General features: G+C 40.4%; 1 protein-coding gene across 1 annotated transcript in view; it reads right to left on the reverse strand.

Annotated features, from left to right (window-relative positions):
• DNAH5 (dynein axonemal heavy chain 5) overlaps window positions 1–23,255 on the reverse strand; it is a 317,085-nt gene that overhangs the window by 148,130 nt on the left and 145,700 nt on the right. The window contains exons 35-40 of the mRNA XM_043489075.1: window positions 22,981–23,153; window positions 11,348–11,526; window positions 10,770–10,957; window positions 10,242–10,436; window positions 5,857–5,991; window positions 4,908–5,015 (exon numbers count right to left, since the gene is read on the reverse strand). Of these exons, the coding sequence (XP_043345010.1) occupies window positions 4,908–5,015; window positions 5,857–5,991; window positions 10,242–10,436; window positions 10,770–10,957; window positions 11,348–11,526; window positions 22,981–23,153 (978 nt within the window). The remainder of the gene's footprint in view (window positions 1–4,907; window positions 5,016–5,856; window positions 5,992–10,241; window positions 10,437–10,769; window positions 10,958–11,347; window positions 11,527–22,980; window positions 23,154–23,255) is intronic.

Here is a 23,255-nt window from a genome sequence, read left to right on the forward strand (position 1 = left end):
TGAAAATGAAAACAACCCAAAACCTATGGGACACTGTAAAAGCAGTTGTAAGGGGAAGGTGCATAGCAATACAGGCTTACCTCAAGAAACAAGAAAAAAGTCAAATAAATATAACCTAACTCTACACCTAAAGCAACTAGAAAAGGAAGAAATTAAGAACCCCAGGGTTAGTAGAAGGAAAGAAATCTTAAAAATTAGGGCAGAAATAAATGAAAAAGAAACAAAAGAGACAATGGCAAAAATCAACAAAGCCAAAGGCTGGTTCATTGAGAAGATAAATAAAATTGACAAACTATTAGCCAGACTCATCAAGAAACAAAGGGAGAAGAATCAAATCAACAAAATTAGAAATGAAAATGGAGAGATCACAACAGACAACACAGAAATCCAAAGGATCATAAGAGACTACTATCAGCAACTATATGCCAATAAAATGGACAACTTGGAAGAAATGGACAATCTCCTAGAAAAGTATAACTTTCGAAAACTGAACCAGAAAGAAATAGATCTTAGCATACCTATCACAAGCATGGAAATCGAAACTGTAATCAGGAATCTTCCAGCAAACAAAAGTCCAGGACCATATGGCTTCACAGCTGAATTCTACCAAAAATTTAGAGAAGAGCTAACACCTATCTTACTCAAACTCTTCCAGAAAATTGCAGAAGAAGGTAAACTTCCAAACTCATTCTATGAGGGCACCATCACCCTAATACCAAAACCTGACAAAGATGCCACAAAAAAAGAAAAACTACAGGCCAATGTCACTGATGAACATAGATGCAAAAATCCTTAACAAAATTCTAGCAAACAGAATCCAACAACATATTAAAAAATCATACACCATGACCAAGTGGGCTTTATCCCAGGAATGCAAGGATTCTTTAATATCCACAAATCAATCAATGTAATACACCACATTAACAAATTCAAAGATAAAAACCATATGATTATCTCAATAGATGTAGAAAAAGCCTTTGACAAATTCAACATCCATTTATGATTAAAACTCTCCAGAAAGCAAGAATAGAAGGAACATACCTCAACATAATAAAAGCTACATATGACAAATCCACAGGCAACATTATCCTCCATGGTGAAAAACTGAAAGCATTTCCCCTGAAATCAGGAACAAGACAAGGGTGCCCACTCTCACCACTACTATTCAACATAGTGTTGGAGGTTTTGGCCACAGCAATCAGAGCAGAAAAAGAAGTAAAAGGAATCCAGATAGGAAAAGAAGAAGTGAAACTCTCGCTGTTTGCAAGATGACATGAATCCTCTACATAGAACCCTAAAGACTCTCAGAAATTACTAGAGCTAATCCAATGAATATAGTAAAGTTGCAGGATAATTATAAATTTAACAGACACAGAAATCCCTTGCATTCCTATATACTAACAATGAAAAACAGAAAGAGAAATTAAGGAAAAACAATACCATTCACGACATTGCATACAAAAAAGAATAAAATACTCAGGAGTATATCTACCTAAAGAAACAAAGACCTATACATAGAAAACTATAAAACACTGATGAAAGAAATCAAAGAGGACACAAACAGATGGAGAAACATACCGTGTTCATGGATTGGAAGAATCAATATTGTCAAAATGGCTATTCTACCCAAAGCAATCTATAGATTCAATGCAATCCCTATCAAGCTACCAACGGTATTTTTCACAGAACTAGACCAAAGAATTTCACAATTTGTATGGCAATACAAAAAACCTCGAATAGCCAAAGTAATCTTGAGAAAGAAGAATGGAACTGGAGGAATCAACCTGCCTGACTTCAGACTCTACTACAAAGCCACAGTCATCAAGACAGTAGGTACTGGCACAAAGACAGAAATATAGATCAATGGAACAGAATAGAAAGCCCAGAGATAAATCCACGAACCTATGGACACCTTATCTTTGACAAAGGAGGCAAGGATATACAATGGAAAAAAGACAACCTCTTTAACAAGTGGTGCTGGGAAAACTGGTCAACCACTTGTAAAAGAATGAAACTAGAACACTTTCTAACACCATACACAAAAATAAACTCAAAATGGATTAAAGATCTAAATGTAAGACCAGAAACTATAAAACTCCTAGAGGAGAACATAGGCAAAACACTCTCCGACATAAATCACAGCAAGATCCTCTATGACCCACCTCCCAGAATATTGGAAATAAAAGCAAAAATAAACAAATGGGACCTAATGAAACTTAAAAGCTTTTGCACTACAAAGGAAACTATAAGTAAGGTGAAAAGACAGCCGTCAGATTGGGAGAAAATAATAGCAAATGAAGAAACAGACAAAGGATTAATCTCAAAAATATACAAGCAACTCCTGCAGCTCAATTCCAGAAAAATAAATGACCCAATCAAAAAATGGGCCAGAGAACTAAACAGACATTTCTCCAAAGAAGACATACAGATGGCTAACAAACACATGAAAAGGTGCTCAACATCACTCATTATTAGAGAAATGCAAATCAAAACCACAATGAGGTACCATTACACGCCAGTCAGGATGGCTGCTATCCAAAAGTCTACAAGCAATAAATGCTGGAGAGGGTGTGGAGAAAAGGGAACCCTCTTACACTGTTGGTGGGAATGCAAACTAGTACAGCCGCTATGGAGAACAGTGTGGAGATTTCTTAAAAAACTGGAAATAGAACTGCCATATGACCCAGCAATCCCACTTCTGGGCATACACACTGAGGAAACCAGATCTGAAAGAGACACGTGCACCCCAATGTTCATCGCAGCACTGTTTATAATAGCCAGGACATGGAAGCAACCTAGATGCCCATCAGCAGATGAATGGATAAGGAAGCTGTGGTACATATACACCATGGAATATTACTCAGCCATTAAAAAGAATTCATTTGAATCAGTCCTAATGAGATGGATGAAACTGGAGCCCCTTATACAGAGTGAAGTAAGCCAGAAAGATAAAGAACATTACAGCATACTAACACATATATATGGAATTTAGAAAGATGGTAACGATAACCCTATATGCAAAACAGAAAAAGAGACACAGAAATACAGAACAGACTTTTGAACTCTGTGGGAGAATGTGAGGGTGGGATATTTCAAAAGAACAGCATGTATACTATCTATGGTGAAACAGATCACCAGCCCAGGTGGGATGCATGAGACAAGTGCTCGGGCCTGGTGCACTGGGAAGACCCAGAGGAATCGGGTGGAGAGGGAGGTGGGAGGGGGGATCGGGATGTGGAATACATGTAAATCTATGGCTGATTCATGTCAATGTATGACAAAACCCACTGAAATGTTGTGAAGTAATTAGCCTCCAACTAATAAAAAAAAAATAAATAAATTTAAATAAATAAAAAGTAAAAAAAAAAAAAAAAGATCATTGCAAGCATACCAAGTTGACTGAAATTCCATACAAATACCAAGCCATCTTTGTAAGTCTAATGGATAGTTTTTATCCATCAAACAGATGTATGGAAGCTACTCTGTGAAACACTATTCTAAATTTAAACTTCTCTGAGCTTAGTACAAATGATATCTTCATTTTACAGACAAGGAAACTGAGACACAAAAAGACTAAGTAATTTACCCAAGATTATTTGTTGTAAAGTTATGGAGTAAGGATCTGACCCCAAGATTCAGCCCTATGGTTCATGCTCTTCACCATCATGCTATGCTTAAATTAACTATAAATGATGCTTTTATTTTTACTTAAATAATTTTTGGATACTACTTATGTATTATTTTATGCTATCTATCGACTCTTCAGATTTCTCATATGCTACAAACTACAAATGTAAGTCACTTTATAAATTAGCTTATACTTAGCATTTTTAGGCAATGCTACAATTAAGTTGGCCATATAATGAAGAAGCCATTTGCAAAATGAATTATAATATACTTTTACCTGATTGGGAGATTAAGATTTTTATACACTGATTTTTAAAAGGAAAGTCTCCATAAAATACTACTATATTTAATTTTTATTACAAATGCATTCAAGGAATTGAAATGCATTTTATAAATATGAGCCAGTCATCATTTCTATAAAGCTTTTTTTCCAAACACTTTTTCATAGGAAAGGAAATTGAGGCACAAGATTTTCATGATTCATTTCCATTCCTAGGAAGGTTATAGGGCTTCCCAGGAGGTGCTAGTGGTAACGAACCCGCCTGCCAATGCAGATGTAAGGGACACAGTCTGTTCCCTAGGGGGATATCTCCTGGAGGTGGCCATGGCAACCCACTCCAGTAATGGGCTGGAATCCCATGGACAGAGAAGCCTGGTGGGCTATAGTCCATAGAGCCACAAGAGTTGGAGATAACTGAAGTGGCTTAGTATAGCACAGCACGGGAAGATAATTAAAAGTTAAAGCTGCACCAAGTATCATGGGGAATCCAGACACCTCATGATACACTTAACATGATGGATCCCCCAGAGCCCAAGGAAGAAATCACAAGTGATCCTTGGCCTGGGGAGAAAGAGGGACAGCAAAGCAGCCACACAAGATCACTCCAAATGACTCTAGGTAGCAGGAGTCGGGACACCAAAGCAACATGATAAACAAACACCAGGGCTGCAGAGAGAACCAAGCCTGGCACAGGTAAGGCAGCAGGCCGCACCCCACCAGCCCATGCTGACCCATCGCTTGTCATTGGGAATCTGGTGTGGAACGGTCTCCATCAGTAACAGTGCCACCAACACATGGCTAACTGTGGTTAAACGACATTAGGGGACCCCCTGGCAGGAAAAACTCTATTAATGGTGTGCAATGGCTTCTCCTAAACCTGTAGTCACAGCCTTGGTGTTGTTCTCAGAATCTATAGATTTAGACCACACCAGCTCCACTTGATTCTCATGAAATTCAGATGACAGGAACACATAGTTTGACGTCCTGTGAAACATGTTACCTGTCTACTAATTGCCGTTTCCAGTTCAGGGTAACCCGCCTTGTCCAGAAGAATATTTGGGAAGAGATCTTCAATCAAACTCAAAAATAAAGGTTCATCTTCATCAATCTCAAAAAGAAAAGAAATCAGACCAACTCTTTTGGCACAAGCACAGAAATAGTAGGCAAACTGAAAATGAGTAACTCATTTCAGATTACTTTATCACAGCTAGTAATAAATAAAATACCTCCACTGAAATTGAGAAATATTTTCATCATGTTTCCCATGCATTAAAAATTAGTTTTTAAAAGGGAGGGAGGGTAGAGGAGAAGAGGGGAAAAAAGGAAGAAAATAGAAGGAAAGAAAATACTGCCTATGTGACAACTTTCTGTAAAACAACCAGTTTAGGGAGTTACTACATAACCTACAATTTCTCATTTAAATGAAAAAGAATTTGTCAAATGAAGCAGTGGCAAAGTCATGAAATGAAATTTGTTTAGTTCATAATTTTACTTTGAAAAATATATCATCCATATAGATATAGATTCACTGTATATAGATTCACTGATAACCAGATGACTGATTGTCAGTCTCAACTGTGAAGTCAAAGAATGTGAAATTTTACACACTTGCAAAATCTTACATACAATTTCCTGCCAAAGTCTACTTTTAAAAGGTGAGATTATAGCTCTAAAACACAAAAATTTCGAGGTATCTGGAAACTTAAGATGTAGATTTTTTAAAATCCATTTTCATTCTGTTGGAATAGACATGTGTTAGACTAGATATGAGTCACCACAGAAATTACTTCTGAAAAAAATGTAATTTAAAGTCATGCTCTATGAAATTTAAAGTGCTTCATCTGATAATTAAGCATTTTAAATGAGCTCTTTAAATAAATATTTCTAAATCTCATTTGCACTTAAACTGAAATTTAAGCGGGTGGAACAGCTCCATCTGTGAACCTCACCAGTTTGGAAAGATTCATATCTCTCAGCACACGCATGACGATTGTGGACTCCGTATCCGTGGGGCTGGCTCTTTTGGCTGCTCCCAGGGTTCGCAGAACTGACAGAATATTACGCAGACCAAAGTCATAATGTACCTGAAGAATATGAAGAACATTGGGCTTATTTTCAAAATTAAGTTACACATGGCAACTGTACAAATTTGACAGAGGCATCAGGAGTAAATGCTGATTTTCCTTTTGAACACATGTACAGTTAGTGGAGCAATAAATCTTTTTATCAATAACTTTTTCTTTTTAGGAAATGGAGAATACCCAAAAGAGCCCGCTCCCCTGTGTCATCACTAATTTAAGCCCTTAGATCAGAAAACTATTGATAATACACAGATCTTGACAGGGAGAAAGGAGTAAACTTCTTCATGGAATATACAGGTTCCCTTAAGCCAATTATCCGCAAGAAAATGTCCTCATATCTCGAAAACTAAAATTTTGAACCAGAATCAAACTGTGACCTCGCTCATGACCATCATATAAGGTTAAAAGATAAAATATCAAAGAGGGGGGAAAAAGTAGCTAAATTCCAAGATAACCTAAATGGGGTAACAATAAGGACAAATTGGAAAGCCAAGCCCCCAGCTTTGTTAACCTCTTGACATATATTTATAAAAGCTCAATCAAACAAAATTTTCGCACATATAAAGCAAATAATTAAAAACCAATTCTCCAACTACCATAGGAAACAGTATCTCTGGCAGTTACTCAAACTTTTTTAAATAGAACCACCATAGGATCCAACAACCCCACTTCAGGGACTATATCCCAAAGAACTGAAAGCAGAGTCTCAAAAAGATATTTGCACACCCGTGTTCATAGCAACACTATTCACAACAGCCAAGAGGTAGGAGCAACCCAAAGGCCCATCGGCAGATGAATGGATAAATAAAATGTGGCATATATGGAAACTGGAATGATATTCAATCATGAAAAGGAAGCAAGTACTATCACATGCTATATCATGAATGAAACTTGAGGACATTATACTAAGTTAAATAAGCCAGTCACAAAAAGACAAATACTTGTGGTTCCATTTGTATAAGGTCTCTAAAGTAGGCAAATACATAGAAACAGAAAGTTCAATGGTGGTTACCAGGGAACAAAGGGAAGGAGAGAGTGGAGTTTTTTAATGGGTATAGAGTTTCCACTTTGCAAGAGAAAAAAGCTATGGAGATCTGTTTCACAACACCACCGAACTGTACACTCAAAAATGGTTAGGAGGATAAGCTAATGCTATATTTTTTATTGTTGCTCTGTTGCTAATTCGTATCTGACTCTCTGCAACCCCATGGACTGCAGCACACCAGGCTCCTCTGTCCTCCACTATCTCCTGGAGTTTGCCCAAATTCATGCCCATTGAGCCGGTGATGCTATCTAAACACCTCATCCTCTGCTGCCCCCATTGCCTTTTGCCTTCAATGACTATATTTGTAATCATAATTTATAAAAACCTACAGAAAAAAATTATCTGCCAATTGGAAGCTGGATGCATCACTTAATACCAATCATTTGATGGATAGGGCACATAAAAATATTCAGATTGAGTTTCTGCCTTCAAGGAGTTTAAGTTCTAATCCTCAATAAAATAGAAACATAAGCAAGCTTGCATAAAAGTACCAATGACTTGAAATTGTTGGTGGGTGGAATTAATTAAGGAAAGTTTTCCATAATTAGACTCAGTTAAATATGCAGGCACGAAGTGAGATTCACAGGCTATTGATCAAGGGATCAGCATGGGGCCAATTGTTTAGTACACATGGACTTGTATCCTTTCCCAGTGACCTTGTGAACAAGGGCAATAGGAGTGAAGGAAACAGATGTGAAACTAGAGAAGAGGGCAGGAGTTAGTGATGTGAGAGTTTCTCTGCATACAAGATACAGCACAGAAAGAAGACAGAGTAAAGGGGACTTCCCAGTTGGCACGGAGTAAAGAATCCACTTTCCAATGCAGGAGACTCAGGTGAGATCCCTGGGTTGGAAAGATCCGCTGGAGTAGGAAATGGCAACCAACTCCAGTATTCTTGCCAGAGAAGTCCCAAGGACAAAGGAGTCTGGTGGGCCACAGTCCATGGTGTCGCAGAGAGTCAGACATGATTGAGTGGCTGAGCACAAGCAAAAGAAACTAAGAATGTTTTGAGTGAGAATTGAATTTAGCTGAATCTGTGGGTGTAAGAAATAATTTAGATTCAAAGAAGTTTGAACTAGAGGTTCCTCAAAACCATGAGGACACACAACACTTTATGATAAATGTATAGGTGGGATAAACAGCAAACACCAATATGCATATTTCTTTGGCTCTTACATCAATTCAGATAGTATTCACTTCGTTTCTATGCTATAAATGTTAATTTCTTCAAGTGTACTTAATAAAATTATACATGAAAAATCATTTTTGCAATGATACTCTTTTCTACCTTATACCAGGGAGATACTTTCTCCACAACCACAGTTTATAATTTTCTTGTTTTTCTAATTTTTATTTTATAGTGGAGTACAGTTGATTTACAATATTGTGTTAGTTTCAGGTATCCAGCAAAGTAATTCAGTTTTATATATATACATGTATCTGTTCTTTTTCAGATTCTTTTCCCATAAAGGTTATTACAGAATATTGAGTAGGGTTCCCTGTGATATACAGCAGGTCCTTATTAGTTATCTCTTTTTCTATACAGTAGTATTTATATGCTAATTCCAAACTCTTAAGGTATCCTTCCCCCCACTGTTCCCCTTTAATAACCATAAATTTGTTTTCTGCGTCTGTTAAGTCTGTTTCTACCTTATAAATATGTTCATTTGTGTGATTTTTTAGATTCCACATATAAGTGATATCATACGATATTTGTCTTTCTCTCTCTGACCTAACAGTACAGTCATCTCTAGGTCCATCCATGTTGCTGTGAATGACATTATTTCATTCTTTCTTATGACTGAACATCTACTTCTGCTTCATTGACTAGGCTAAAGCCTTTGCCTGTGCAGATCACCACAAACTGGGGGAAATTCTTAAAGAGATGGAAATACCAGACTACCTTACCTGCCTCCTGCGAAACCTGTATGCAGGTCAAGAAGCAACAGTTAGAATCGGACATGGAAAAATGGACTGGTTCCAAATTGGGAAAAAAGTATGTCAAGGCTATATATTGTCACCCTGCTTATTTAACTTCTATGCAGAGTACATCATGCAAAATGCCAGGTTAGATGAAACACAAGCTGAAATCCAGATTGCAGGGAGAAATATCAATAACCTCAGATGTGCAGATGAAACCACCCTTATGGCAGAAAGCAAGAGGAACTAAAGAGCCTCTTAATGAAGGCGAAAGTGGAGAGTGAAAAAGCTGCCTTAAAACTCAACATTCAAAAAATGAAGATCATGGCATCCGGTCCCACCAATTCACAGCAAATAGATGGGGAAACAATGGAAACAGTGACCGCAGCCATGAAATTAAAAGATGCCTGCTCCTTGGAAGAAAAGCAATGACAAACCTAGGCAACATATTAAAAAGCAGAGACATTATTTTGCCAACAAAGGTCCATATAGTCAAAGCTATGGCTTTTCCAGTAGTCATGTACAGATGTCAGAGCTGGACAATAAAAAAGTCTAAGTGCCGAAGAATTGATGCTTTTGAACTGTGCTGTTGGAGAAGACTCTTGAGAGTCCCTTGGCAGCAACGAGATCAAACCAGTCAATCCTGAAGGAAATCAGTCCTGAATATTCATTGGAAGGACTGATGATGAAACTGAAGCTCCAATACTTTGGTCACCTGATGAAAAGGGCCGACTCACTGGAAAAGACCCTGATGCTGGGAAAAATTGAAGGCAGGAGGAAAAGGGGACAACAGAGGATGAGATGGTTGGATGGCACCATGGACTCAATGGACATGAGTTTGAGAAAACTCTGGGAGATGGTAAAGGACAGGAAAGCCTGGCAGGCTACAGTCCATGGGGTCACAAAGAGTAGACATGACTGATTGACTGAACAATAACAAATACTGCATTATATATATATATACACACTACATCTTTTTCCTTTCCTCTGTGAATGCACATTTAGTTTGCTTCCATGCCTTAGCAACTGTAAATAGTGCTACAGTGAACATTGGGGTACATGTATCTTTTCAAATTATGGATATATGCCCAGGAGTGGGATTGCTGGATCACATAGTAATTCTAGTTTTAGTTTTCTGAGGAATCGCCCTACTGTTTTCCACAGAGGCTGCACCAACTTACATTCCCACAAACAATGTAAGAAGCTTCCTTTTTCTCCACACCCTCTCCAGAACAGAATAAAAATTTTCAACAGGCCTAAATACATAGGGACCTTCAGAATCTCACACCTGCTTAGAAAGCTGCTCCTCACACAACTTGTAGAGTGTGAAAAACTTCCTGGCCAAAACAATGTTGTCAATGAAGCCACAACTGGCCAGCTTCACCCTGATGATAATCTGCCGGTCAGGGACCATCATGGCCACGGAGCGGAAGTTAATCTTCAAGTTTTCAGGGAGTTCCTGCCGCCCAGCATAGCCAGGATTCTGTACAGAAAATAAAACCAAAGGATGAATGGTACAATCATGGGGTAGCAAGCACAGTATACCAGCATAATATTAAAAGATTCATTATGCACATACAACAAATCTGGAATGACAGCTGGAAAATTCATTTACATATCTCACTCTCCTTTTAACTGGAGAGACTAAGTTATGAGTTATTAATATGAGTTCTATTTATCACCAAAAACTTTCAAATAGGAGGGAAAATTACAATCCCAATTCCCATTCATGGAAAATAAATGACAGGACAAGGGAGATACATGAAAACTGTGATAAGAAGGCCGAAGTTCAGTAGTGCTTCTTATGGTTCCTTACCATGGTTAGAAAAAGCCCAAATTCAGGGTTCATAGTTACATTATCTCCATCAGTAAAAATAAAAGATTTTTTACGCTCCTTTTTACATGTCAGAATAATGGAAATCTGCTGGGCTGCGACGGAGAGGACTGGTAGATCGATACGGTTAAATTCATCAAAACAACCCCAGGATCCAGACTGTGCCAGTCCTTAGAAGGGAAATTAAATAGAAAATCCAATTAGTACATCCAATTAGAAAGTCAAGAAAAAGAGCATTATGCAACTGCCAAGACAAGCCAGAGTTAAATTTGTTCAAACATAAAGTTGAACAAATAGATCATATATTAAATGTCCTCAAAATAATTTGCAATGTAATACTTTTTCTGCAAACACCCAACCTGCAGGGAAAGAGGAACAGTACAAAGGCAAGTGATATTGACATTCGACCCACACAACGCTGGAAAGATTCAGGTTTTTCAAAAAGTTTTACAAAGTTGGAAAATGATACTAAAATGCAGCCAATTGTTGGAAAATAAATCTTAACAAGATAGTCCACCTTAGCTTACATTTTTTAGCAAATAAAAATATATAATCCTTACCTTTAAAAATCCGTCCAAGTCCTCGGAAATCCATCTGATCCGAACAATTGAAAACCACAACGTATTTCCCAAGACACCGTCCCATATCTTTGGTAGTTTCTGTTTTGCCTGTTCCTGCTGGACCAGCGGGGGCACCCCCCATGCTCATGCCCAGAGCTTGAGCCAGTGTGATGTAACACCTGGAAGGATACAGGAATCACTAGAACCACACCACTGGCAGCTGAAAGAGGCCTCTGAGGCATCACAGACTTGATATTCACACAAAATTTAAAAAGGGAGATCCTGCCCATTGTCGCTACTTAACCTTTCCAGAACCGCACCCTAAAATACACTTATCCTTAGGTATATTGACATGTGTTGAGGAAAAGCCAGTAGTCTAAGGCCAAACACATTTGAAAACTCTTAAAGATATTCAACAAGATTCTTTATGATAATGTATATTGACAATTTCCAGTTATGAAAAAGAGTACATAGGATTTCCAAAACTTATTTGGCAACTTTTTCACAACTACCTACCAACATCTAAGCAAAGTATTCTAGGAAACAGGGCCTGGTTTCCCAGGTGTCTCAGAGGTAAAGAATCCGCCTGCCAATGCAGGAGATAGGAGTTCAATCCCTGGATGAAGAAGATCTCCTGGAGGAGGAAAGGGCAACCCACTCCAGTACTCTCACCTGGAGAATTCCATGGACAGAGGAGCCTGGTGGGCTACAGTCCATGGGGTCACAAAGAGTCAGACATGACTGAGTGCACACACACACACACACACCACAAAGTAGATTAATCCCTTTTTGAATCTAAGAATTTACAATTTGACCAACATGGGAACCAATGATCACAGGAGATTTAAATCACGCACTGCTAAATAATCACACCTTAATTTATTTCTGGGAGCATCTACTTAACCTGCAAACATCTTCTGCTATATCTTACAGTATGATATTAACAAACACAAGATTCTGGTGAGAGAATCAAGAATGCCTGTGAAGGAAAAAAAATAACTGATAACTTGGCAATGAATCCTTCAATTTCCCAGCATCACCCACTGCTGTAAAAGGAGGCAACCTATAATATAATGCATTTTAGGGCTTTCTGATGGCCAAACTCAAAAGCTTTCATCTGGACTTGAAAAATTTTTTCAAAGAAAATAAAGTGATTGTCCAGCAATAAAGAATGGGAATGAGCAGCGAGCACACCCACTGGAAGCCCCTAGGGTCTCTACTTTATCTGATCTGGGTTCATAAAAAGACAAGTAAATGACCCGGTCCTGATGCAAAAAATTAGCCTGGATTCACAGAAGGTAACGTGGGTGTAAAACCAGAAGGATGCCTGATCTCACTTTGATTCTGCCTTTCAACCCAAGGTCTTATCTTTCCTCTTGAACTTTTGTTATCCCTTCAGAGCAGTCTCTGTAATAACAGCTAACATGATGTTATAATAGCTCCGGCTGTTAGGGGAAGCACACTGACTGAAACCGCCCACACTGGCCAGGCACCACAGTAACCATTTTTGTGAGTTATTTTACGACAGGAGGTCCTGGTAAGGAACAGGGAACTAATAAGCCTCCACTAACCAGAAGAGTTCGAGAAAGGTCAAAAGGAGATGCCATGTGTCTGACCACCTCCCAGAATCCTCCTCGTTGGAATCCATTTTGACTGAGCAATGTGGGCACCACCGGAAAGAACTCTGAGTCAGAATGATTGGCCAAAGACAACCCAAAAGCTAATCCCATCACCATAAAACTCAAGACTGTGAGCCACGAGGCAAAGCTCTCCTAGGTTCCTACTGCTCTGCGCCGGGCGCCCCGTCCCAATAAAGTCTCTTACTTTGTCAGCATGTGTGTCTCCTCAGAAAATTCATTTCCAAGTGCTAGACAAGAGCCTACTCTCAAGCCCTAGAAGGGGTTTCCCTTCCTACAACACAACTACACCACGTCATTCAAACCCCACTAAACCCTGTGGGGAAGTCAGTTGTGTTCTCCATTTTATAGATAAAGAGAAAGGCTCACAGAGATGGAATAATTTTTCTCAGCGTCACAGCAGTGGGGGAGCTGAGATTTGAGCCAGTTTTTGTGGCCATAAGCCCTCTTGCTGCCCACTTCTAGGACAGACCCACTCTCTCGGGGTAAGGAATAAATCTCCAGGAACTCTGGCCACCCAGATGCTCTGTCTTGTAAAGCCTCTTTATTATGGGATCATTTGGGTTTATATTTAAACTGAAGAAGTAGCAAGCTGTTAGGTTGTCAGAAGGAAATCATGTTGTTTACATAAAAAATGGGCAGCCATGCTAGGTGGTTTCTCCAAAAGGGGGACTTCAGTCCAAGTGATACTGAGCAGGACCCTGTGGGGTACTGGGCCCAAGAGCCTTTCTGTGTCCCCCATGTCTTGAATACAGGAAATAGGCTTAATTCAGCCTCCAAGACCTTCCCTGAGTTCCAAGGGGCAGATTCAAGCAGTTGTTAAACAGGGCAGGGACGGGACATAGGGGACAAAGGAGGAAGAGTCAAGAGCAACAGGAGTGCAACCATGGGGCAGAGTCCTGGTTCCCTGTCAACAAAACCTGTTACATATTGTTACACGTAACAATATCTTTGAGCTGTTTTGCAAATGTTGAAACCCCTACCAGGCAGAAGATGATAAAATGGTATGCTGCCCACAAGCACACAAAGTGCAGAGCAGTTGAACCCAGAAGGTTCGTGATGCTGACTTCCACTTATCTTGCCACCAACCAATGAGAAGAAGGTCCACAAACTGATGAGGATCTCTTTGAACCATGAATATAAAACTTCTCGCTAGCCCCTCCAGGTTCAGGCACAGTTTTGAGGACATTAGCCTGCTGTGGCCCCCTTTGCTTGGCAAAGCAATAAAGCTATTCTTTTCTACTTCATCCAAAATTCCACCTCTTAGAATTAATTGGGTGTTGGGGTATGGAGGCTGGATTTGGCTTCAGAACCACTATGCTGGCACCCAAACCCTCTAGGACTTGCCTTTCAGAGGCAAGTGTGGATCTGCCAGAGCATCTTCATGTACCTGTTGACATGATTCTCCCCAGAGCATCCTACATGTATGTCTACCTCATCCCTCCCTCTCTGCTTTCCTATCTCTTTGGCTGCTTTCAAAAATGTCATCATATCGAAGGGTTTTGGGCTTTTATATGATCTAGTAGCTTTTAGCAGCCAGGCTGCACTAGCAATAAAAAGAATCTGCCTGCTAATGCAGGAGATGCAAGAGATGCAGATTTGGCCCCTGGGTTGGGAAGATCCCCTGGAGTAGGAAATGGCAACCCACTCCAGTATTCTTGCCTGGAGAATCCCACGGACAGAGGAGCCTGGTGGGCTACAGTCCATGGGGTAGCAAAAAGTCGGATACGACTGAGCACACAGAAATACATACACACACACAGCAACTCTACTGCAGTTTCCTGCCTCCCTACTAGAGCACCGTAAGCTCTCTGCTGTCAGGAACTAGGTCTAGTTCACACTTTCACTCCCAGCTACTTGCCTAACCAGACACCTCGTATTCTATGAATATTTGTGAATAAATGGCTTGAACTGGTCCAGCCATACCTTCATCTGCTTCCTTTTGTCCCCGTAGCTACTGGAATTAGAGGTGCCAAATGTGACCATGGCACCAAATGAGCAATGATCAACCCCATGACTCAGGGCTCATTAGCACGCAATTGTCGTATTAAGTATTCATAGCTCTCTAGACACATTTCACCACACATAAACCAGAAGTGCTTTCAGCTCCTATTATTAAACAGTATTGATTCTAAAATGCTGAAAAACTTGCCAACACAACAAGCGTCCATGCAGCAGGAAGTCAATTTTCTTTTTTCAAGAGCTTGGTTTAATTATAGACTCTTTACTTATAGGACATGCTTAAGGAGATATGAAAGTAAAGGTTGGCAAAGAATGTGTTATCAATGATTAACTCAATATGGAAAACACAACCCAATCAAAAAATGGACAGAAGACCTAAACAGACGTTCTTTCAAAGAAGACATACAAAGGGCCAACAGGCACATGAAAAGATACAGCATCGAAACACGTATATTATCAAGGGTGAAACAGATCACCAGCCCAGGTTGGATGCATGAGACAAGTGCTCAGGGCTGGTGCACTGGGAAGACCCAGAGGGATGGGGTAGGCAGGAAGGTGGGAGGGGGGAATCGGGATGGGGAACACATGTAAATCCATGGCTGATTCATGTCAATGTATGGCAAAAGCCACTACAATATTGTAAAGTATTTAGCCTCCAACTAATAAAAATAAATGGAAAAGAAAAGATACTCAATATTGTTAATTATTAAAGAAATACGAACCAAAACTGCAATAGGTATCACCTCACACAGATCAGAATGGCCGCCATTAATGATGGCCGTTACAGTAAGGAATGCTGGAGAAGGTGTGGAGAAAAGGGAACCTTCCCACACTGTTGGCGGGGATGTACATGGTGCAGCCACTATGGAAAACAGTCTGAGGCTCCTTAAGAAACTAAAAATAGAATTACCATATGGCCCAGCTATTCCACTCTAGAGCATATATCCTGAAAAGATGAAAACTCTAATTCAAAAAGACACATGCACCCCAATGTTCATAGCAATGCTATTTACAATAGCCAAGACAGGAAAACAACCAAAGTGCTCATCAACAAATGACTGGCTTAAGAAGATGTAGTGCATATACATATATAATATGTATATTATATATATTTTATATATATATAAATAAATAAATTTAATTTAATAAATGAAATAATAAATATTTCATTATTTTTTATAAATAAATAATATTCCAGTATATATATGTATATAATATATGTATAGATACTGGAATATTATTTATTTATAAAAAAAATAATGAAATAGTACCATATGCAGCAATGTGGATGGACCTAGAGAATATTATACTTACTGCAGTAAGTCAGAGAAAGACAAATATTATAGTATATCACTTTTGTGGAATCTAAAAATAATACAATTGAATCTGTATGCAAAACAGAAATAGACTCATAGACATAGAAAACAAATTTATGGTAACCAAGGGGTAGAGAGAGGGAGGGACAAATTATGGGATTAATAGACACATGCTACTGTATATAAAATAGATAAGCCAAAAGTATTTACTGTATAGCACAGGGAACTATATTCAATATTTTGTAATAACCTATAATGGAATATAATCTGAAAAAAATAACTGAATACATTTGCTTTGCACTTGAAACTAGCACAATATTATAAATCGATTGTACACAAATTGTAAAAATTCTAAACAAAAAAGAAAAGCAATAGTCATGGTAACATTATTAATGGTGATTTAGATTTACTCAGTGGCAGGCCCAGTGCTGGGTCCCAACCTACAGTACCTGCAGTCCACACAATGATTCCAAAAGAAGGGAATCAGAAAGGTTAGCTGTCCTGGCCAACATTACACAGTCCAGTGGCCAAGACCCAGATATAACTCAGGGAAGCTATGAGAATATGTCAGAGAAAGACACACATCATGAGGACTGTCTGCCTTTCTTAATAAGAAGACAAAATGCCTCCATCCGTCTTCAATCTCTGCTGCCCTCGGTCTTAAGTAACAGTGGTAGTAAGACTGCCTCCAGTCTTCTTGACTTCTGTTCAGAAGTGAAAAAAGGACTGCTCATGAAAAATAGCATGAGCTATTAGAAAAAGACAGTGTATGCTTTTAGCATATTTATTAACTATTTTATCACCAGAAATATTTGCAACTCCTTCCACATGACATCAGACTTCCCAGAGACACCTGCTATCAACATTGCTGAATTTTCACAGGGCAGTCAGTGAAAAGCTGAGACGACATCAAAGCCTCTGGTCTTTGTCTTATTCAAGTATTAATCTTAGTGAGTAATTCTTTGTAAAAAGGCAGCCAATCTTGCAATGGACTTGCAAAGAGTGACTCACTTCTACCATAATCAACTCAGAGTAAAAACAAACAAGTGAACATTTATCATGAAACACATTGAAACAAAATTCCGAATCACCTCCACTTATTAACTTATAAATACCCACTTTGCTTTTAAAGTTCTCAAGTTTTTTTGATACAGAAAGATGTACAAGATAATGAATACAGTGAAAATATCAAGTCGCAAAAAAGTTTGTATAATCTAATACCTTTATGTGAAAGTTTGAATTTTGACATATAAGCATTTGCAATTTCTTAGAAAATAAACTATTAATCAGTGAAAAATAGAAAAAAATTCCCCTCATACTTTAAACTTTATCTTCTGTACTATTTAAGTTTTTCACCACAAAGATGCAACTTTGAAAATAAACATTTCTCAATTTATTGGGGCAATTTTATTTAGTACCTATTATGCAACAGAAGACTCTTGAGAGTCCCTTGGACAGCAATGAGATCAAACCAGTCAATCCTAAGGGAAATCAACGCTGACTACTCATTGGAAGGACTGATGCTGAAGCTGAAGCTGCAATACTTTGGCCACCTGATGTGAATAGCTGACTCATTGGAAAACATCCTGATGCTGGGAAAGACTGAAGGCAGGAGGAGAAAGGGGTGACAGAGGATGAGATGGTTGGATGGTATCACAGATTCAATGGACATGAACTTGGGCAAACTCCAGGATATGGTGAGGGACAGAGAGGCCTGGCAGTCCATGGGGTCGCAAAGAGTCAGACAAAACTGAGTGACTGGACAACAACAACAAATGGAACAGAACTGTTCTAGGAGCAGTGAATAAACCACAAAAAGTCTATACATACCTTATAGAACTGATACCCTAAAGGAAGGAAATAAACTATTTAAAAATAGAAAACAGAAAAAATAGAGCTGGGTTAGGGAATGTGGGGTGGGGATTGCTGATTCAAATGTGTCAGGACCAAAGACCCATGTGCAGTGACACCTGATCAGAGACCTGGAGGAGAGGAAGTGAGCTAAGCCAGTATCACAGGGGAAAGGGTTCCAAGCGAAGGCAACAGCAAGTGCAAATGTCCTGAGGTAACTGTATGCTAAGACTGCTCAAGAAACAGCCAGGGAACAAGTAGCTGGAGCTGAATGAGGAAGGAGAGACAGTAAATAGCAGGGACCGATCATGGCAGGTCATGGAAGTCAATGCAAGGGCACTTGTTTTTACCTTGGGTGAGACAGAAAGACAGGAGAGAGATCAAGGCAAAGGGATGACAGGATATGGCTAATATTCCAGCATCTGCATTGAGAACAGACTGTCGGGAACAGTGGCAGAAGCAGGAGACCAGATAAAAGACTATGACAATCAGCTACCCTAGAGATGATGGTGGCTGAGACTGTGATAACAGCAAAGGGGAGCAAAGTGGTCACATCCTAGGTGAATTCTGAAAGTGTCAGTGACCAAACTTCATGACAGGTTGGATAATAAAGTGAGAGAAAAAGAAAGGCATCAAAGATGCTCCAAGGATTTTGGCGTGAGCAACTGAAGGATGGAACTGCCATTTGCAAAGATGGAGAAGATGGCAAGAGAGCAGGTTTGTGAGGGGACGATCAAACTTAAGTGTGAATTCCCGGTAGGCATTTGAGTAAACATGTCATGTAGGCAAATAGCTGTATGTGTCTGGAGTTCAAGGGAAGAAGCCCCAGCAAGGTTCAAGACTGGGAAGTCCACATCTAAATGATACTTAAAACCACATGAGATCATCTCAGGAGTGAGTGTAGATGGAAAAGAGAAGAGCCCTGATGTGCTCTATGCTTAGAAGTCAGGAGACTGAAGAGGAACCAGAGGAGACTATATGAAGGAACCAGGTGTGTCATGACCTGGAAGCCACGTGAAGAAAGGGCATCAAAAAGGAGAGAGTGGGACTTCCCTGGAGGTCCAGTGGTCGAGAATCTGCCTGCCAATGCAGGCAACACAGGTTTGATCCTTGCTCTGGGAAGATCCCACATGCCACGGGGCCACTAAAGCCTGAGTGCCACAACTACTGAAACTTACATGCCTATAACTGTTCTCTGCAACGAGAGAGGCCACTGCAATGAGAAACCTGTGCACAACTAGAGAGTAGCCCCTGCACCTCACAACTAGAGAAAAGCCCGCACAGCAGCAGAGACCCAGCAAAGCCAAACACACATAAAGAAATTAAATAATTAATTAACTGGGAAAAAAAAAAAAAGAGAGAGAGTGACCACCTGTGTAAATGCTGCTGACTGGTCAAGGAAGGGCAGAACTAAAAGTGACCACTGGATTTAGCAACACGAAGATCTGGGTGATGGCTCTACCAGGGGAAGAAAGTGTGATGTGCAGAATAATGCCCCCCTCAAAAAAATATCCATATCCTAATCCCTGCAAACACATTCCCTTACACAGCTAAAGGGACTTTGAAGATGCAATTAATGCTAAAGCCCTTGATATGGGGAGGTGACCCTGGATTAGAAGTGGACCCTATCTAACCTCATGAGTTCTTAAAAAGGGGAAGAGGGAAGCAGAAGAGTAGGTGAGAGATATGAGATGGGAAAAGGAGATCAGATGGGTCTCAACCCATGGTTGTGGCTGTGAAGAGAGAGGAAGGGGCCAGAAAACAAGGTAAACAGCAGCCTCCAGAGGCTGGGAACAGCCCTCAGCTGACAGTCGGCATTGAAGTGGGGGCATAGGTCCTGCAACCGCAAGAGAAAGAACTCTGCCAAACAACTGAAAGAACAAGGGGCGGGGTCTCCCCAGAGACCAGCAGAGAGCACACTTCTGCTGACACCTAAGGTTAGTCCAACAAGATGTGTGTCAGACTTCTGATATACGGAAACCCAAAGTAATTGATTTGTGTGGTTTAAGCTTCTAAATGCTTGGTCATTTGTTATGACAGCAACAGAAACTAATACACAGAGCCTGAATGGAGTGAATTCAAGGTCAGATAGGTGGACAAACACTGCATTTCTGAAACAGAGACATAGAGATGTAGAGAGCAAGCGTATGGACGCTAAGGGGGTGGGGTGAATTGGGAGATCGGGATTGACATATATACACTACTGATGAAATGTATAAAGTAGAAAGCTAACGAGAATCTACTGTATAGCACAGGGAACGCTATTCAATGCCCTGTAGTGACCTAAAAGAGAACTAAAATAAAAAAAAGAGGGGCCACATAGAGCTGATTTGGGGCCTCCCAGGTGGCTCAGTGGGTAAAGAATCTACCTGCAGTGCAGGAGCTGTAGAGACGTGGGTTCGATCCCTGGGTCAGGAAGATCCCCTGGAGGAGGGCATGACAATCCACTCCAGTATCCTTGCCTGGGAAATGCCATGGACAGAGGAGCCTGGCGGGCTATAGTCCATAGGGTTGCAGAGTCAGACACAACTGAAGCGACTTATCTGATGAAGTAGGCATAGCTGATTTACTTTATTGTACAAAAGAAATTAACACAACATTATAAAGTAACTATACTATACTCCAATGAAATTTAAGTCTTAAAAACTGCTTTTGAGGAGTTTTGATGTGAGCACATAAATGGGAAGGAAACCAGAGCTTTGCAGTAGGATTTCCTGCCTGGAAGCAATTATGGCACGCTGTACATTGATGAGAATGATCCCGTAGAAAGTGAAAATGAATGATGCTCCCAGAGACAAAATAGCTACGTCAGCAGAGGTGCTGGCTTTGGATGACAGCACAAAATCCATCCATAAACCAAGAGAGGGAGTGGATGGCACAAGGCCAGGTCCCTTGGTTGGCAGACGTGACGAGGAACGGGTGCAGGTCCTTTTATCTTCTCAGTGAAACAGGAAACGAGGACTTGGGTAGAGAAAAGAAGAGAGGAAAAGGTTTGAGGTTTGAAAGGACAGACGGTGTGAAATAACTTTTACAGGTGTTTCAAGGAATTCTCCACCTTTTGTCACTATTCACCTCTGCACTTCAAAGAGGAAAACTCCAAACGAACGTCTGACAGTATCCAGGGGAAACCGCCTTTGATGAGACATGAGAAGGAATATAGAGCATGAAGACAAGATAACGTGGGGGAAAGGACACAGCAAAACCTCCTGCTACCCCTCCATCCTCTGGTGAAAGTGAGCATTTCATTTGGTATTATGACTGAGCAGAAGGTGCAATCTCGCAAACAGGGTTATGGCGTCAAACTTTTATATTTTGTCTGACCATATATATATATATGCATGCGTGCTAAAGGTGCTTCAGTCACGTTCAGCTCTTTGTGACACTATGGAATGTATCCCCCAGGCTCCTCTGTCCATGGGATTCTCCAGGCAAGAATACTGGAGTGGGTTGGTATGTCCTCCTCCAGGGGATCCTCCCGACCCAGGGATCAAACCCAGGTCTCCTATGTCTCTTGCATTCGTGGGTAGGTTCTTTACCACTAGCACCACCTGGGAAGTTACACACACACACACACAAACACACATGGCCTGACATGTGGGATCTTAGTTCCCCAATTAGGGATTGAACCACACACCCCTGCATTGGAAGCTTGGAATCTTAATCTTAACCACTGGACCACCAGGGATAATATTTTCAATCTAACAGCCCAGAGGTTCACTCTGTGAAAATGACTGATATTCAGGTCAGCTTCTTTTTAAGCCAAATGTTGATTTTAATACTCACCCATTTGGTCCCAAATAAGTATCAAAGCACCCCTGAACAGCACATATACAATGGGTGGATGCCATCAAGTTCAAATCAGACTATTAGCCATGGAGGAAGGACTTCTGGAGATAACCTGGTTCATCTTATAGATGAAGAAACCGGGTCAGAGAAGCTACATGGTGGCTCTGGCTAACACAGCAGTTAATTACAGGCAGAGGGCAGGACAGTCAATGTCCAGCCCATCACTTCTCACCAGTGCATGCATTCACACTCAGTCATGTCCGGCTCTTTGCGATCCTATGGACTGAACCCACCAGGCTCCTCTGTCCATGGAATTCTCCAGGCAAGAATACTGGAGTGGGTTGCCATTTCCTACTCCAGGGCATCTTCCTCTAAACCGGGAATCAAACCTGCATCTCTTACGTTTACTGCACTGGCAGGCAGATTCTTTACCACTGAGCCACCAGAGAACCAGCATTCACATTCAATTTCTTTCCTGCTTAAAAAAAAAAAAAAAAACCTTTATTGCCTCTGTAATGATAAAAGTGCCACAGTCCCCTGATGCAGCCCTCAAAACCCATGGCGATTTGCACTTGATACATAGCAATGAATTCACTTTTTTTTTTCCTTTGATGTCCACTGAGGTCATTTAGGGCTTTCCAGGTGGCACAGTGGTAGCGAAATCGCCTGCCAATGCAGGACACACAAGAGACATGAGTTTGATCAGGGAAGATCCCCTGGAGGAGGAAACGGTAACCCACTCCAGTATCCCTGCCTGGAAAATCCCATGAACAGAGGAGCCTGGTGGGCTACAGTCCATGGGGTTACAGAGAGTCGGACAGGACTGAGCAACTGCGAAGCGGCAGCAGAGGTCATTTAAACTTAGCTTCTGTAAGATGGAAGGCAAAGGAACCAAAGTCTGTTTCAGACACAAACCTCCGAAACCCCCCGTGAAGATACATGGGTAAAGCTCAAAACACTGAATTTCAAAGAGTTTTGTGTAAAAGAGGCCATCAGTCAAAATCGCTGTGTACCCGGAGAGAATGAAAATGTGGGAAATAGGGGAGAGAGAGGCTGAGGAATCATAGAATCATTCCATCACCTGTCTGTGAGCGGCGTTATGACAAGCCTGTCAGTGCAGCCTAAAAATTCATTCTGGTAGATGAATGGCACGTCTGTGATGTGAACCATCATCTTGTCAGAATCTTCGTTAAAATAAAACCTGCACTGTTTCAACCACTCAAAGTCCGAAGGGCTCTTGATATGCATGTGACACTGAAATGCAGAAGATGTATATTAAAACCGAGAGGAGAACCATTCATTAACTATTCACATCAACATCCAGGTAGATCAGAATGTGAAGTGATGGAACTCAGA

The sequence above is a fragment of the Cervus canadensis genome, chromosome 16, assembly GCF_019320065.1.
Source record: "Cervus canadensis isolate Bull #8, Minnesota chromosome 16, ASM1932006v1, whole genome shotgun sequence".
Classification (NCBI taxonomy): Eukaryota; Metazoa; Chordata; class Mammalia; order Artiodactyla; family Cervidae; genus Cervus; species Cervus canadensis.